This window comes from Salvelinus fontinalis, chromosome 1 (assembly GCF_029448725.1).
Source record: "Salvelinus fontinalis isolate EN_2023a chromosome 1, ASM2944872v1, whole genome shotgun sequence".
Classification (NCBI taxonomy): domain Eukaryota; kingdom Metazoa; phylum Chordata; class Actinopteri; order Salmoniformes; family Salmonidae; genus Salvelinus; species Salvelinus fontinalis.
This window is the reverse complement of record NC_074665.1, coordinates 17,257,261-17,274,768: the sequence shown is the minus strand read 5'-3', so window position 1 is coordinate 17,274,768 and position 17,508 is coordinate 17,257,261. Positions and strand designations below refer to the sequence as shown.

Sequence of the window (17,508 nt, the reverse complement as noted above, 5' to 3'; positions counted from 1 at the left end):
GCGTAACACAAATGTAGAATGATCGTGGACAAACTTCACAATGCAAGGAATTGTGGGTGAGTCGTGAGTGAGATACTGCAGGCTGGCATGCGATGTGGTGGTGGTGGGGGGGGGTATCAGCACAGTGAGCACGGTCTACCGCCAGAGGCAAAGGTGGGCTCCAGAGGGCCAGGGCAGTGTTTCCTCTGGAAAAAAACATGTAGCAGTGGGGGAGGAAAAGGTCACAGGGGGGTGGGGGGGTATCTAGGACTGAGAAGCTCACTTCTGGCGACTTTTTAAAAATCGAATTTCTACTCAAATGGATGAAAATAAGGTGGGGTTTTACATCAAGTTATGATAGAATTGACCCGTGTTACATTTAGCACCCTATGCAGTCACAGCCTATTGTGGAGCGGTAACATGCTTAACCATGCCACTGCTAAAATCTCTGGGCATAAAAATTGGTGCAGTCTGCGCTATTTAGGAGGTTAGAAATAAATAAAGTAGGACTGGAAGGCTGGGAAAATCCCGCTCTTTAACAAAGACCATTAGCAACTTGATCAAGCCTCCCCCAGATAGCTGATGTTCTGAAAGAGACGCAAAATATGGACCCCTACAAATCAGCCTGGCTAAACAATCTGGACCCTCTCTTTCTAAAATTATCCACCAAAATTGTTGCACCAACTATTACTAGCCTGTTCAACCTCTCTTTCGTATTGTCTGAGATTCCCAAAGATTGGAAAGCTGCCGCAGTCATCCCCCTCTTCAAAGGGGGAGACACTCTAGACCCAAACAGCTACAGACCTATATCTATCCTACCCTGCCTTTCGAAGGTCTTCGAAAGCCAAGTTAACAAACAGATAACCGTCCATTTCGAATCCCACCGTACCTTCTCCGCTATGCAATCTGGTTTCCGAGCTGGTCATGGGTGCACCTCAGCCACGCTCAAGGTCCTAAACGATATCATAACCGTCATCGATAAGAGACAATACTGTGCAGCTGTATTCATCGACCTGGCCAAGGCTTTCGACTCGGTCAATCACCACATTCTTATCGGCAGACTCAACAGCCGTGGTTTCTCAAATGACTGCCTCGCCTGGTTCACCAACTACTTCTCAGACAGAGTTCAGTGTGTCAAATCGGAGGGCCTGTTATCCTGACCTCTGACAGTCTCTATGGGGGTGCCACAGAGTTCAAATCTCGGGCCGACTCTTCTCTGTATACATCAAAGATGTCGCTCTTGCTGCTGGTGATTCTCTGATCCAACTCTACGCAGACGACACCATTCTGTATACATCTGACCCTTCTTTGGACACTTAACTAACCTCCAGACGAGCTTCAATGCCATACAACTCTCCTTCTATGGCCTCCAACTGCTCTTAAATGCAAATAAAACTAAATGCATGCTCTTCAACCGATCGCTGCCCACACCTGCCCGCCCGTCCAGCATCACTCCTCTGGACGGTTCTGACTTAGAATATGTGGACAACTACAAATACCTAAGTGTCTGGTTAGACTGTAAACTCTCCTTCCAGACTCACAATAAGCATCTCCAATCCAAAATTAAATCTAGAATCGGCTTCCTATTTCGCAACAAAGCATCCTTCACTCATGCTGCCAAACAGTCAGTTTTACTAGGGTATCTAACGATCCTTGACTTCGGCAATGCCATCTACAAAATAGCCTCCAACACTCTACTCAGCAAATTGGATGCAGTCTATCACAGTGCCATCCGTTTTGTCACCAAAGCCCCATATACTACCCACCACTGCGACCTGTATGCTCTCGTTGGCCGGCCCTCGCCTCATATCCGTCACCAAACCCACTGGCTCCAGGTCATCTATAAGTCTTTGCTAGGTAAAGCCCCGCCTTATCTCAGCTCACTAGTCACCATATTATCACTCACCCGTAGCACACGCCAGCAGGTATATTTCACTGGTCACCCCCCAAAGCCAATTCCTCCTTTGGCCGCCTTTCCTTCCAGTTCTCTGCTGCCAATGACTGGAACGAACTGCAAAAATCACTGAAGCTGGAGACTCATATCTCCCTCACTAGCTTTAAGCACCAGCTGCCAGAGCAGCTCACAGATCACTGCACCTGTATATAGCACATCTGTAAATAGCCCATCCAACTACCTCATCCCCATACTGTTATTTATTTTGCTCCTTTGCACCCCAGTATCTCCACTTGCACACTCATCTTCTGCACATCAATCACTCCACTGTTTAATTGCTATATTGTAATTATTTCGCACTATGGCCTATTTATTGCATTACCTCCCTTATCCTACCTCATTTGCACACTATATAGACTTTTTCTATTGTATTATTGACTGTATGTTTGTTTATTCCATGTGTAACTGTGTTGTTGTTTGTGTCCAACTGCTTTGCTTTATCTTGGCCAGGTCGCAGTTGTAAATGAGAACATGTTCTCAACTAGCCTACCTGGTTAAATAAAGGTTTATTTTAATTTTATTTTTTTTAACTTCAGTTTTCCCCACGATTGCAAGAATTGTTGTGCATTGACTGCTTGTCAGAATGCATGTTTCCCTCCCTATGGCACTTAAATATTCCTCTCGAAGGTGCATTGATCTCACATAGAACACACAAGCCAACTCAGTAAACAGATAACCCCGTAGTAGAATAGTTTATCTGATCTCTATTGGATATCGTTTTGTTTGCAGAGGAAAAGTCAATGTGGACTTTTCCAGCATCTTTAAAGTACGCTTCAGAAATACTTTTTCATGTTCCATATTTTTTGACGGTCGCGGCAATGATTTTGACGCTGCGCAGCGCCACAGCTAAATGATTGCAGCGGAAACACTGATCACAGGGTTAGGGTTCAAAGGTTCGGGTGTAGCAGTTAGTGAAGCGGAGAGGACACAGAAGATTGCTGGGCTGGGGTCAGGGATTAGTGCATAGGGTGCAGACAGGGATGATTGGTTAAGGGGTATAGCAGAAGCGTTAGCGTGTAGGGGTTAGGGTGCAGACAGAGATAATGGGTTAAGGGGTATGGCATAGGGGTTAGGGTGTAGACAGGAGGATAATGATTTACGGGGAAGGGCATAGGGGTTACAAGGTAAACAGGAGACTTACTGGACTGGGGATAGCATCTGGGTCTATTCTATGTCTGAATTTCTGCACAGCCGGCAGCTCAGACACTTGCTTTACATTCACAACAGAGTTTTGTCCAGCAAATCATCAAATTAAACAAACCAAAAGAAAAAAAAACAGGACAAAGAGACAAGAGGATGAAAATAACTCTGTAGCAGGATTATTAAATCCCTGACTGATTGTCCAGACTGGGATTATTGGTTCTAGATTAGTCAGTGATCAGAGAGAAGGCCAGCAGATCATCAGTCTGAAGCACATGCTCAACTTGGACTGGGTTACACTGTTAGACAGACATGCAGTTTTGTGTTGCTATCCTTGAAAGAATTGATTCTCATCCAAAATCCTATTTTCCGTAACCCCCCCAACCTTAACCCCTCAAAATAGCATTTTTACTCATAGGGACCAGCAAGATGTACCCACTTTTCCTTGTTTTACTATCCTTGTGAGGACTTCTGGTACCCACAAGGATAGTTAAACAAAAACACACACACGGTACAATATCTAACATCATTATCACCAACACACTAATACATCACAGGACAAAGTGTTTATGTGTTAGCAGGATAGGGATTGGGAGAGTGCGTGTGCGTTTGTGTCTTACCGGGCTGGGGATAGAGTCAGGGTCCAGTCTCTTCTGTGTGGGTGCAGTGGTGGGGGCAGGGCCTGCTCCGTAGTTCTGTTGCCCAGGATACTGCGGGCCTGCATAGCCGGGCTGGGGACCTCTGGGCTGCCCAAATGCACCTAGGGAGAAAAATATTTATCCATCTATTAGAAGCTCTTCTGGTTTATTAGCTAGAAAATGGTAAACCTACCAAGACAACATTTTTTTATTTTATTTTTTATTTTTTATAAATTTTATCCCATTTTCTCCCCAATTTTCGTGGTATCCAATCGCTAGTAATTACTACCTTGTCTCATCGCTACAACTCCCGTACGGGCTCGGGAGAGACGAAGGTCGAAAGCCATGCGTCCTCCGAAGCACAACCCAACCAGCCGCACTGCTTCTTTAACACAGCGCGCCTCCAACCCGGAAGCCAGCCGCAATGTGTCGGAGGAAACACCGTGTACCTGGCCCCCTTGGTTGGCGCGCACTGCGCCCGGCCCGCCACAGGAGTCACTGGAGCGCGATGAGACAAGGATATCCCTACCGGCCAAACCCTCCCTACCCCGGACGACGCTATGCCAATTGTGCGTCGCCCCACGGACCTCCCGGTCGCGGCCGGCTGCGACAGAGCCTGGGCGCGAACCCAGAGACTCTGGCGGCGCAGTTAGCACTGCGATGCAGTGCCCTAGACCACTGCGCCACCCGGGAGGCCCCCAAGACAACATTTTGTTGTCAAAAGTAAGCCAGCGGTCTGGTTGAAGTTGTACAGGGGTTTGAACATAGTGTACTCACCATTCTGCTGGGGTGGGTATCCTCCCTGCATGCCAGGCTGAGGAGGCTGCTGCATGGGGCCGGGGGGAAGGTGGTTGGCCTGCTGCTGGGACATGGAAGGGGGTGGCATTGGACATTGGGGAGGGGGGCCAGAGTGGAAGGGAGGTGGCCCGGGTTGGGACGGGGGCTGGGGGGCAGGGTACTGGGCAGGGGGTGCAAAGGTAGGTGGGAAAGGGCCAGGTTGGGAGGAGGGAGGGGGGCCAGAGTACGAGGCCTGGGAGACTGGAGGAGGAGCAGAGTTGGGGAAGGTTTGCTGAGCAGGGGTAGGGGGGCCAGGTGGGAAGGACTGTTGTCGAGAGTCTGCAGGGGCCCATGGTTGGCTGGAAGGGGGAGGACCCGAGTATGGAGAGGAGGGGAAGTGTTGTTGTTGAGAGGGAGGAGGGCCATCATAGTAAGGTTGGGGGGCTGCAGGCTCACTGGGAGGGGGAGGCTGGGATGGGGCACCAGACACTGGGGGAGGAGCTTGGGTATAGGAGGGAGGGGCTGCAGCGGAGTAGGCAGCACTGATTGGAGGCTTGGAGCTGGGAGGTGGAGCTGGTGAAAGAGCCGAGAACATTAAATTCAGCAAGAATCGGTAACTAGAGTTGTGTTTAGTAGGATGCAAAGTTCGGCACGAAATTCGTCAATTGATTCATTCTAAATAATTTCTTACCATATCCCGGCCCAGTAGAGGTGAGGGGGCCTGACCCGACCTGCATCCCTGACATCTGATTGGTCATCTGTTGCATGGAGGGCTGTGCCTGGTACTGCTGGGGGTAAGAAGGGTGTGGCCCCGACAAGTTCATAGCACCTTGGCTATACGGCTGAGACACTGGAGGCCTGGACACACGTACACAAAAACAACTCAGTACACACACAAACATCTGGACACACACACACACACACAACCGCTGTCTACTGGATACTCTTCATGTGTGTTGTCTGACCTGTGAGCTGGCTGAGCCATAGAGTGATCCATAGGTGGGGGTCCGTTCTGAATGTCTCCCTGGGCATACTGGGAGTAGGCCTGGTTGGTGGAGACTGGAGTGGGGCCCCTGGCAGATCCTGAGAGAGAGGGAGGCCGTTAGGCACCTGCCTGCAATGACCACAGGTTTGAAACACAGCGGATGCATTCTTGAAGTTACATCATCCGCTATGATGAATGTTATGTCATCAACGCAAGAATGTTAAATGGAGGATTACTTCCTGCCAAAAAAAAAACACGTTGGTAAAGTTCCTCATCCTAAGGTAAGGTTGGGCGGGAATACCGTATACGTTGGTATTTTGAATACCTTGCAGGTAACGTCATGTGAGAAAGCTACATCATAGATTTGGAACTTTAAGCGGTTCATGAGAACCATTGCTCTCAGCCACATGACCAGCGGGCTGGAGAAGCATGTAGGTAGGAGGAAGGAACCGAGAGGAAGCAGTTACCCAAGTCAAGAGGAGAGGGCAGGTCAGAGACTGGGTTAGCTGCCACAGCCTTAGAGGGAAAGCTGGCATAGGTAGAATAACCTGAAAGACAAGAAGAGGCAGACACCATGTACTGAGGAAAATAAATGCTGAAAGACGGGCGAGGAGGAACACATACAAGCATTCACACTGATTCAATCAAATACATCCAAACAGGTTTAGTTCCCTTTCTTTCTCACACAGACACACACACAGGAAAGGCAATGAGTAAACTTTGCAACGGGCACAGAGACTCTCTCTACCTTGCAGAAGACAAGCTAGCTTTTGAGAAGAACAGAAACAGACAGGAAGAAGACGCAAGAGGGAAGAAGCGAACCAGAGGGATAAGGTTTGAGAAAAAGAGGGACAGACGTACCTTGTGGAGCCCCAGGCTGGTAGGCTGTAGCAGGGCCGCTGTAGGGTCCGTAGGGGCCGGGGTAGCCGCCTCCCAAGGGAGCGTAGCTAGGTTGGCCATAGCCAGGCTGGGGCTGGCCGTACGGAGATGCCATGGGAGGCTGCTGGTTCACATTCATCCTCAATTCATACCTAGAGCTGGGAGAAGTTAACATGCATTTAACTCCAGAGGCAGGGTTTGATTTCTATATCAACTTTACTGCCCTGACAGTGCTAGACTGGGCCAACAACGTGTTTTGACATTCCAGGGGTAGGGCTCTACAGTGACACTATTTTACTCGCATATTTGCCTAAATAATTAGCTGTGCGAATTAGAATATTTATTTAGGCGCACCAGTGAGTCAAGAGAAATTAAGGATTCTAGCTTTATTAACTCAAATATTTTTAATTGTGTTCCTGAATTTTTTTGTTCGCCTACATTTAAACTTAGGCGCACGTGCTCCATGAAAAAGAGGTCAGCTTTGAGCCACACGGGACTGCCCTGCTTCGTTAGGGTAAGAATCCCTGTAGTTGGAAGTGAGCCCCTGCTATCAACGCTGAGAGAAGAATGGTTTCATGCATGTTAACATTAGAAGCCTCCTCCCTAAGTTTGTTTTATTCACTACCTTAGCACACTCTGCCAACCCGGATGTCCTAGCCGTGTCTGAATCCTGGTTTAGGAAGACCACCAAAACCCCTGAAATTTCCATCCCTAACTATAACATTTTCCAACAAGATAGAACTGCCAAAGGGGGCGGAGTTGCAATCTACTGCAGAGATAGCCTGCAGCGTTCTGTCTTACTATCCAGGTCTGTGCCCAAACAATTTGAGCTTCTACTTTTAAAAATCCACCTTTCCAGAAACAAGTCTCTCACCATTGCTATAGACCACCTTCTGCCCCCATTTCTCTTTCACCCAAATCCAGATAGCTGATGTTCTGAAAGAACTGTAAAATCTGGACCCCTACAAATCAGCCGGGCTAGACAATCTGGATCCTCTCTTTCTAAAATTATCCGCCGAAATTGTTGCAACCCCTATTACTAGCCTGTTCAACCTCTTTTGTATTATCTGAGATCCCCAAAGATTGGAAAGCTGCCGCGGTCATCCCCCTCTTCAAAGGGGGAGACACTTTAGACCCAAACTGTTATACACATATATCCATCCGGCCCTGCCTTTCTAAAGTCTTTCGAAAGCAAAGTTAACAAACAGATCACCGTCCATTTCGAATCCCACCGTACCTTCTCCGCTATGCAATCTGGTTTCCGAGCTGGTCATTAGACATTACTGTGCAGCTGTATTCATCAACCTGGCCAAGGCTTTCAACTCTGTCAATCACCACATTTTTATCAGCAGACTCAACAGCCTTGGTTTCTCAAATGACTGCCTGGTTCACCAACTACTTCTCTGATAGAGTTCAGTGTGTCAAATCGGAGGGCCTGTTATCCTGACCTCTGGCAGTCTCTATGGGGGTGCCACAGGGTTCAATCCTCGGGCCGAGTCTTCTCTGTATACATCAATGATGTCGCTCTTGCTGCTAGTGATTCTCTGATCCCCCTCTACGCAGACGACACCATTCTGTATACTTCTGGCCCTTCTTTGGACACTGTTAACTAATCTCCAGACGAACTTCAATGCCCTTAAATGCATGCTCTTCAACCGATCGCTGCCCACACCTGCCCGCCCGTCTAGCATCACTACTCTGGACGGTTCTGACTTAGAATATGTGGACAACTACAAATAACTAGGTGTCTGGTTAAACTGTAAACTCTCCTTCCAGACTCACATTAAGCATCTCCAATCCAAAATTAAATCTAGAATCGCCTTCCTATTTCGCAACAAAGCATCCTTCACTCATGCTGCCAAACATACCCTCGTAAAACTGACTTTGGCGATGTCATTTACAAAATAGCCTCCAACACTCTACTCAGCAAATTGGATGCAGTCAATCACAGTGCCATCCATTTTGCCACCAAAGCCCCATATAGTACTCACTCTGCGACCTGTATGCTCTCGTTGGCTGGCCTTCGCTTCATATTCGTCGCCAAACCCACTGGCTCCAGGTCATCTACAAGTCTTTGCTAGGTAAAGCCCCGCCTTATCTCAGCTCACTGGTCACCATAGCAGCACACACCGGTAGCACACGCTCCAGCAGGTATATTTCACTGGTCAACTCCAAAGCCAATTCCTCCTTCGGCCGCCTTTCCTTCCAGTTCTCTGCTGCCAATGACTGGAACGAACTGCAAAAATCACTGAAGCTGGAGACTCATTTCTCCCTCATTAGCTTTAAGCACCAGCTGTCAGAACAGCTCACAGATCACTGCACCTGCACATAGCTCATCTGTAAATAGCCCATCCAACTACCTCATCCCCATACTGTTATTTATTTTGCTCCTTTGCACCCCAGTATCTCCACTTGCACACTCATCTTCTGCACATCAATCACTCCAGTGTTAAATTGCTATATTGTAATTATTTCACCACTATGGCCTATTTATTGCGTTACCTCCCTTATCCTACCTAATTTGCACACTGTATATAGACTTTTTCTATTTTATTATTGACTGTATGTTTGTTTATTCCATGTGTAACTCTGTGCTGTTGTTTGTGTCGCACTGCTTTGCTTTATCTTGGCCAGGTCGCAGTTGCAAATGAGAACTTGTTCTCAACTAGCCTACCTGGTTAAATAAAGTTGAAATAAAAACAATAATGACAAGGTGAAAAGAGTGTGAGCAGGTTGATGTAGTAACCCACTAAGGTCACCCTACCAGTCTGGGTTCCCCTGGTTGTAGAGAGAATACATGCCCACTCAGCACAACCAGGCCAGCAGCTGTGTAATGGAGTCAGTATTGTACTGCAGCCAACACCTCAGACATGGGTTGCTGCTGCATCTCAAGTCTCCTCGTCTCCTTCTCCATCAATGCTGATGTAGACAATCTGGAAAGCTGAGAGAATTCCAAAAGGGTATCCACCATATTTATTTCGCTTATCATTTGTTTGATCGATCAGTGCAGAGGAGAGAAAAAGCACTAGAGTTTTGAGATGCAGCCCAGGTCCTGTTTAGCTTCACACCCGCAGTCTCAAACCTAGTCAATGTGCTGGACTGCTTGTAGTTACAGTAACATGAGATGATATAGCCTGTGGACAGCTACATGTCACGGACAGTCAGTCACATACACTACCGGTCAAAAGTTTTAGAAAACCTACTCATTCAAGGGTTTTTATTTAACTATTTTCTACATCATAGAATAATTGTGAAGACATCAAAACTACGAAATAACATATATGGAATCATGTCGTAACCAAAAAAGTTTTAAATCAAAATATATTTTATATTTGAGATTCTTCAAAGTAGCCACCCTTTGCCTTGACAACTTTGCACACTCTTGGCATTCTCTCAACCAGCTTCAAGAGGTAGTCACCCGGAATGCATTTCAATTAACTTCTTATGGCTGCAGGGGCAGTATTGCTATTGAGTAGCTTGGATGAAAGGTGCACAGAGGTGCCCATAGTAAACTGCCTGCTCAGTCCCAGTTGCTAATTTATGCACATTATTATTCGTATTGGATAGAAAACACTGAAGTATCTAAAACTGAATGATGTCTGAGTATAACAGAACTCATATGGCAGTCAAAAACCTGAGAAAAAATCCAAACAGGAAGTGGGAATTCTGAGGCTGGTCGATTTTCAACCAAAATCCTATTGAATTCACAGCGAGATATGGATGAGTTTGCACTTCCTACAGCTTCCACTAGATGTCAACAGTCTGTAGAACCTTGTCTGATGCCTTTACTGTGAAGGGGGGCCGAATGAGAGGGGAATTAGTCAGGTCTGCCATGACCTGACCATGCGCGTTCACATGAGAGGGAGCTCTGTTCCATCGCTCATCTGAAGTCAATGTAATTCTCCGGTTGGAACGTTATTCAAGATATGTTAAAAACATTCTAAAGATTGATTCAATACATCGTTTGACATGTTTCTACTGACTGTTACAGAACTTTTGGACATTTCGTCAGCTTTTAGTGAACGCGCTTCCTAACGTTGGATTTGTTTACCAAACACGCTAACAAAAATAGCTATTTGGACATAAATGATGGACATTACCGAACAAAACAAACATTTATTGTGGAAGTGGCAGTCCTGGGAGTGCATTCCGACGAAGATCAGCGAAGTTAAGTGAAGATCTATAATTATTTGTACGAGTTTTGTTGACTGCACAATTTGGCGGGTAACTGTATGGCTTGCTTTTGTGGCTGAACGCTGTTCTCAGATTATTTAATATTGTGCTTTTGGCGTAAAGCTTTTTGAAATCTGACACAGCAGTTGCATTAAGAACAAGTGTATATTTAATTCTATGTAAAACATGTATCTTTCATCAAAGTTTATGATGAGTATTTATGTTATTTGACGTGGCTCTCTGCAATTTCTCCGGATATTTGAGGCATTTCTGAACATGGCGCCAATGTAAACTGAGGTTTTTGGATATAAATATGAACTTTATCGAACAAAACATATGTATTGTGTAACATGAAGTCCTATGAGTGTCATCTGATGAAGATCAAAGGTTAGTGATTCATTTAATCTCTATTTCTGCTTTTTGTGACTCCTGTCTTTGGCTGGAAAAATGACTGTCTGTGATTTTGCGGTGACCTAACAATCGTTTGTGGTGTTTTTGCTGAAAAGCCTATTTGAAATCAGACACTTTGGTGGGATTAACAACAAGATTACCTTTAAAATGGTATAAGATACATGTATGTTTGAGGAATTTTAATTATGAGATTTCTGTTGTTTGAATTTGGCGCCCTGCACTTTCACTGGCTGTTGTCATATCATCCCGTTAACGGGATTGCAGCCATAAGAAGTCTTAACTGGCGTGCCTTGTTAAAAGTTAATTTGTGGAATGTCTTTCCTTCTTAATGCATTTGAGCCAATCAGTTAAGTTGTGACATGGTAAGGGTGTTATACAGAAGATGGTCTTTTACCAAATAGGGTTAAGTCCATATTATGTCAAGAACAGCTCAAATAAGCAAAGAGAAACGATAGTACATCATTACTTTAAGACATGATGGTCAGTCAATCTGAAAAATGTCAAGATTGTTGGAAAAGCATTCTAGGTGAAGGTGTTTGAGAGAACTCCAAGAGTGTTCAAAGCTGTCATCAAGGCAAAGGGTGGCTACTTGAAGAATCTCAAATATATTTAGATTTGTTTAACACTTTTTTGGTTACTACATGATTCCATGTGTTATTTCATAGTTTAGGTCTTCACTATTATTCTACAATGTAAAAAAAAAAAATTAAATAAAGAAAAACCCTTGAATGAGTAGGTGTTCTAAAACTTTTGACCGGTAGTGTATGTCTATAATAGCTGAGTCACATTCCCTGTGACAGTTTGAAACACACCTATATCAGCTCTGTGTATTGTTTGTCTAGATCACGCCTTCACAATACACCTCAGTACACACTAGGCACGGCCTTAAGCTCATGGGAATTGGCCTACATGGATAGGGCTACATTTAAATGTTTCATACAGAAGAAATATGGAAAGTACATGAATAACCATGGTAGCAATTAAAAGGGAACAGTTTGGAGATAACGGGGGAATTCGACTAAAGATGACTACAGTTCAACTGACTGAATCCAAACATTACTGTTGATTTTGTGCATTTGACATTTATGGTACTTTTTGCCGCATTTGTTGATAACAAAATCTGAAAACTCCGGATACACTCATTATTCCTGGAAAATTTGGGGTAGTTGCAACATAGGACCAAAAAAAATGACAAGGGTTTGAGAGAGAGGTCTAACTGGTGTCTCCAAGTGGCCACACACACCTCTCCAAAGTGTGCACGTATCCCAAGTCATTTCGATGCACTTTTATGTAAAAAAAAAAATTATCTTCAACTACAAGGTGCTTTTTTGCGCTTCCCTCTCTGTGCCATTAAGGAACTAGACCAAGCACACTTGTAGTTGTTTTGTTTGGAACATCACTCATTCCCAGTCTTTACACAATTACTGTTGATCACAGAATCCCAAAACGGTCCATTATAAATCACGATCGGGTTCAGGTGGGCATGATTTGAAAGTGTGTTCAATTGCCAACATGACTAGCTAAATTATAATATACGATCTTACAGTGTTAGGCTTTCATAAGGCAATCAGAGAAGCAGATGGTCATTTGGGTGAGCATAGAATGGAGTCATGGGTGCATTCAGATGTGTGGTTCGTGGAACATTTTCTCCACAATACAACAGACTCATTCTGTTCAGGACCACCCAGGGTATGACGCCATGCCATCTTGTAAACATTAATATTGTATATTACATGAGGTTTATGATATGGAAATGTGAAGAGCACATTTGGATGGGTGTTTGGCTTGCTTGTATGAAATCAAAGCTGTAGTGATAATCCTCAACGGTCATCTTTCAAAATACATTGAGTCCTCTTAATTTACAACATTTCCCTCACTCAGACAACAAAACATTTGCAAAGGTTGCCCAATTAGCGGGAGGGATGGGGCAACTTCTTGTCTCATGAGGTGTTCATGTTCAGATCATAAACCCATACAGAGCTGTGAAGCGGAGACGTTGAGCTGACATTATGTACTATAGCATGTTACTGTAATTCCAATTTAGGCGTTCACCAGTGCCAAAATCTGCCATTTTCAAACCGGATACAGGAACGAGTGTAAAGGGTTAATTATCCTACTACAGACCTGACATAGTATTGGGTTTGGCAAACAGGAGGATGACGTTCCCACCACTTAATTTTCTTTTAAACACACTTAACTTCTCTTTGTGAGCCACCAATACAACCCTAGCTATACAACCCTAGCTATACAACAAGTCGGACCAACTTCTGATCAATCAGATCTTGTTGAAGCATAATGCTCAATCAAACGTCATGTGTTAGGCTGGCTAGGCTGACAGGCAGCCATACAATCACATAGTTAGTCTATGCTGTAGTGTCCTGTCCTCTGAACATTGAAAGTAGGCCTAGCTAACGTTACACCACCTAACTTTACTTGTCAACAAGACTGTTCGCATACTAGTAGCTGAGAGTAACTGGCTATTGAGCATTCATTCACTTACCTTACAACATGTCTTCCCTAAAGGTAAAACGAGCAGGTTAAAGGCACCGATAGTCACAAGAAAGACTGGACCATGAAATTGAAATAATTGATGTAATGTTAACTCATTGCCTATAGTAGCTAGCTAGTCTCATCCAATGGAATTCGCATCGGTTAGCTAGCTACAACCGTTACTAGGTTACAGTGGCTGGCTTGTTAGCTGATGTAGCAATATTATTTTATGACAAACAAGGTTTCATCCAACGCAGCTCTTTCAATAATTCAATGTAGAAGTTGCCACGGCTAGAAATACAATACCGTTGGATCCGTGTATCTATTAGCGTGACAGGCCTGTTGAATGACCAATCTTCGCCGTAGCGGCTTTGGCAAAAAACAGTCGAACGTGCAGTAGCTAGCTAACATTACGACTGGCTATCTAATTAGCTAACTAAATCTGTCTAGCAAATGATTCTCGTTCAAATTGCTCAGATTACTTGGTCAATACAGCCCACGAGAGTATATTGAACACTTCAAAGAACAACGCAGCAGAGGTATTTGTGGTTAGCTGGCTAGCCAGGCAAGAGTAGCTAGCGCGGTTGGTTAGCTAACCTCAGCAACCAATGTCGCATTTGACATAACTTAACTAAATGATTATTCATGGTCCAGACCAGGCAGAGAACAAATCATATTTGTTTCTATACACTGAGTCTTCAGTCTAAACTTAAAAGCACTAACCTTTGTCAGCTAGTTGAGAGTTTGGGCCTAATTTACACACTGCTTTTAATCATGGAAATAAGAATCAGCTGTGGCTATCCTGTTGGCTATGTAGCGAGTTAAATTAGCATGTAACGTTAGTTAGAAGAACCAGTATCTGTGCGTTAGACCTCTGGCTCTAACGTCCAGAAAGCTCAGTTTCAAACTCCCATTCACCATCTCTACAAGCATTGTCATGTCAAAATGCGTTCGTTGATCAGAAAATATGGAGTTTCGCTGAGCAACTATCTAAATTTAAATCACGGTACGGCCGGTATGTACTTCCAAAAAAGGTCCAACGTTAAATAAAAATGTACAAACAGAGGCATTTAAAAAATATTTTTCTTAGACTTTTTTTGGAAGTACATAACGTTACCGGCCGTAACGAGAGTAAATTACGATAGTATTTTTGACATAACGCTTAAAGAGCTGTTGAATGAGAGTTTGAATCGGAGCATTCTGGGCGTTAGAGCACCACCACGGAATCCCAATCCTATGTTTTCTTTCAAGGAATGTCACACACTGCACCACGGTACAACTCGACAACCCACCTCCAACTGGGTAAAATAACAAGTTAGCCAAGCAGACGTTTGTTTCCTGTTCAGAACCAGTTCCGAAGCCCTTTGGCCGTCAATACTTCAAAGCGATGTCTTCCCGGGATTGATGTTCTGCTAATCCTTTCTCTGGTTTCTCTCTAAGCAGACATTCGCACCGGAAGTGTCGTGGCTGTCTGCCACGTCCACATCCGGACAGGGGTTGGGTTATGAATTATGTAACGTTGCGTTCATAACAAAGTGGGAATTTACCACCATAGAGTTAGCTAGAGGACTATAGATGGGAAAAACTGTTTTGCCATGGACATTGCTATTTAGAGATTCACCATTTTAAAGTAGCGAACTGGGTGGGCCTTCCTTGGGTGAAGGAAGGATCATATGATTCCATCTGGGTCATCAGGAAGGATCAGACAATGAATTATACTTGTGAACAAACATACCATAACTATAGGTGGCAGTAAAACGCCATCCTTGGCTTTATACCTGTTCAAACAACACTCTAGTGTCTAGACTCTAGTCTAGATGGCAGTATGCACCCTTTCAGTTTGTTGTGCCTGTTTACTCCTCAGGTTGTCATTCCTTCCTTTCTGCAGATCCAGCACCAATCCAGATCCCGGGTTCCAGTACCAGTCCCAGCACCAGACGAAGCACAGAGGGACCAGACCAGACCTTCACCTGGTGCGAGCGGACCACAGGTAAGTACTACCATTGACCTCTGGGTCTAGGGCTCCCTTGTATGTCTGATTGCTCCTCAGGTTGTTCTTCCTCCTCTCTACAGAGCCAGATCCCGACCCAGAACCTGCAGCAGCCCCAGTTCGCGGGTCCTGTTTTTTCCCAGTCAGTCCCCAGCACCAGACCCAGCACCTCTGGTCTCCAGTCCCGGCCCCAACACCAACACGGTTCCCAGTTTCCAACCCAGACACCAACTGTTACCTACCTCCATTAAAATGACACAGACAGACCTGCAACCACTCCACCAGACCAACCACTCCAGAAAAAACTTCGAAACTCAAACAGGCGAAATCTACTTTCCAACAAACACTATCAAATGCTTTTGTAATGAGGCTTTTTTTCTTTTCATTTAATAACTGATTGATGTATTGACTTAGCATTTATTGATTTGATTGAATATCTTGTTTTAAACTTTTTTAACTTGAATACCATTTGAATGATGTATGACTTATGCATAACCAAATAAAATAACCTCTAATGGTTCAGTGTTTGGCCTGTAGTCACTGCCAGTTTAAGTTTCAAGTTTCATAGTTTTAATGTCACATGCACAAGTACAATGAAATACCTTTCTTGCAAGCTCTAACCCCAACAATGCAGTAATAAATAACAATGTAATACTAAAATCAACAAGGTAGAACAAAAACCCAAAATATAAAAATAAGAAATAAGAAGACAATAAAGTAAGTAAGCATGCTATATAAATGGGCAGTTCCAGTACTATATTTACTATGTGCGGGGATACTGAATCCATAGAGGTAGATATGTATAGGAGTAAGGTGACTAGGCATCAGGAAATATGATAAACAGAGTAGCAACAGCGTATATGATGATTGGGTGTGCGTGTGTGTAGAGTCCGTATACATTTTTGTACATATTATGTGTGTGTGTGAGCAAACGATGGAGTGTTTGTACGTGTGTTGGTGTGTCAGTGTGTGTAAGTGTGTAGGGCCCATTGAGAGTTTATAGAGAATAAGAATAAAATACATGGGTCAACTCAGATAGTCTGCGCAGCCATTTTGTTAGCTATATAGTTAAATATTTAGCAGTCTTATGGCATGGGGATAGAAGCTGTTCAGGAGCCTGTTGGTGTCAGACTTGATGTACTGGTACAGCGTGCCACGCGGAAGCAGAGAGAACAGTTTATGGCTTGGGTGGTTGGAGTCTTTAATGATTTTCTGGGCTTTCCTGTCACACTGCCTGACATAGAAGGTCCTGGATGGCAGGGAGCTCAGTCCCAATGATGTACTGGGCTAACCGCACCACCCTCTATAGCGCCACGTGATCGAGGGAGGTGCTGTTGCCTTACCAAGCGGTGATTCAAGCAGTCAAAATGCTCAAAGTGGTAGAGCTGTAGAACCTTTTGATGATCTGAGGGCCCATGCCAAATCTTTTCAATCTCCTGAGGGGAAGAGGTTCTGTCGCGCCTTCTTCACGACTGTGCGCATGTGTGCGGCCAATTTTTAAGTTCTTAGTGATTTGAAGTGCTCGACTTGCTCCACTGCAGCCTCGTCAATGTGGATGGGGGTGTGCCCGCCCCCCTGTTTCCTTCCTGTAGTCCACAATCAGCTCCTTGGTTTTAATGACGTTGAGGGAGCAGTTGTTGTTCCGGCCCCACCCTGCCAGATCACTGACTTCCTCCCTGTAGGCGGTCTCATCACCATCGTGTCGTCAGAAAACTTGATGATGGTTTTGGACTCATGCGTGCACAGTCGTGGGTGAACAGAGTACAGGGGGGGGACTAAGCACATACCCCTGTGGGGCCCACGTGTTGAGGGTCAGCGTGGCGGAGGTGATGTTGCCTACTCTCAACACTTAGGGTTGGCCCGTCAGGAAGTACAGGATCCAGTTCCAGAGCCATTACAAGTGCAAGTAATATAAAACACCAAATATTGATTGGTATGCTCTAATATATAATTACATATTCACTGTGAGCAATTGCTGTAATTTTATTAACATACAATTTAACACTAATGTTTGTTTTGCTGTGTATTTACTTCAGCATTCTGTAAATTATGGTGCATTGTGGACACATTTTGTGGTATGGGAAAGAATCGC

General features: G+C 44.6%; 1 protein-coding gene and 1 long non-coding RNA gene across 6 annotated transcripts in view; one reads left to right on the top strand and one right to left on the bottom strand.

Moving 5' to 3' along the window:
- The window catches only part of LOC129824254 (protein transport protein Sec24C-like), a 30,162-nt gene extending 15,277 nt beyond the window's left edge, over window positions 1-14,885 (bottom strand). The window contains exons 1-8 of one of the 5 annotated variants that reach the window (XM_055883802.1): window positions 14,719-14,885; window positions 6,335-6,510; window positions 5,941-6,021; window positions 5,454-5,571; window positions 5,180-5,346; window positions 4,489-5,061; window positions 3,694-3,833; window positions 3,075-3,143 (exon numbers count right to left, since the gene is read on the bottom strand). In XM_055883802.1, the coding sequence (XP_055739777.1) occupies window positions 3,075-3,143; window positions 3,694-3,833; window positions 4,489-5,061; window positions 5,180-5,346; window positions 5,454-5,571; window positions 5,941-6,021; window positions 6,335-6,491 (1,305 nt within the window). In that variant the 5' untranslated portion in view covers window positions 6,492-6,510; window positions 14,719-14,885. The remainder of the gene's footprint in view (window positions 1-3,074; window positions 3,144-3,693; window positions 3,834-4,488; window positions 5,062-5,179; window positions 5,347-5,453; window positions 5,572-5,940; window positions 6,022-6,334; window positions 6,511-14,718) is intronic. The other 4 variants (XM_055883888.1, XM_055884051.1, XM_055883966.1 and 1 more) reach the window with 4 other exon arrangements.
- A 47-nt stretch (window positions 14,886-14,932) lies between these two features.
- Window positions 14,933-15,936, top strand: LOC129824609 (uncharacterized). Its single transcript, XR_008754788.1, has 2 exons — window positions 14,933-15,416; window positions 15,500-15,936. It is a non-coding gene; the product is annotated as an uncharacterized LOC129824609 (long non-coding RNA).
- Window positions 15,937-17,508: the final 1,572 nt, after the last annotated feature.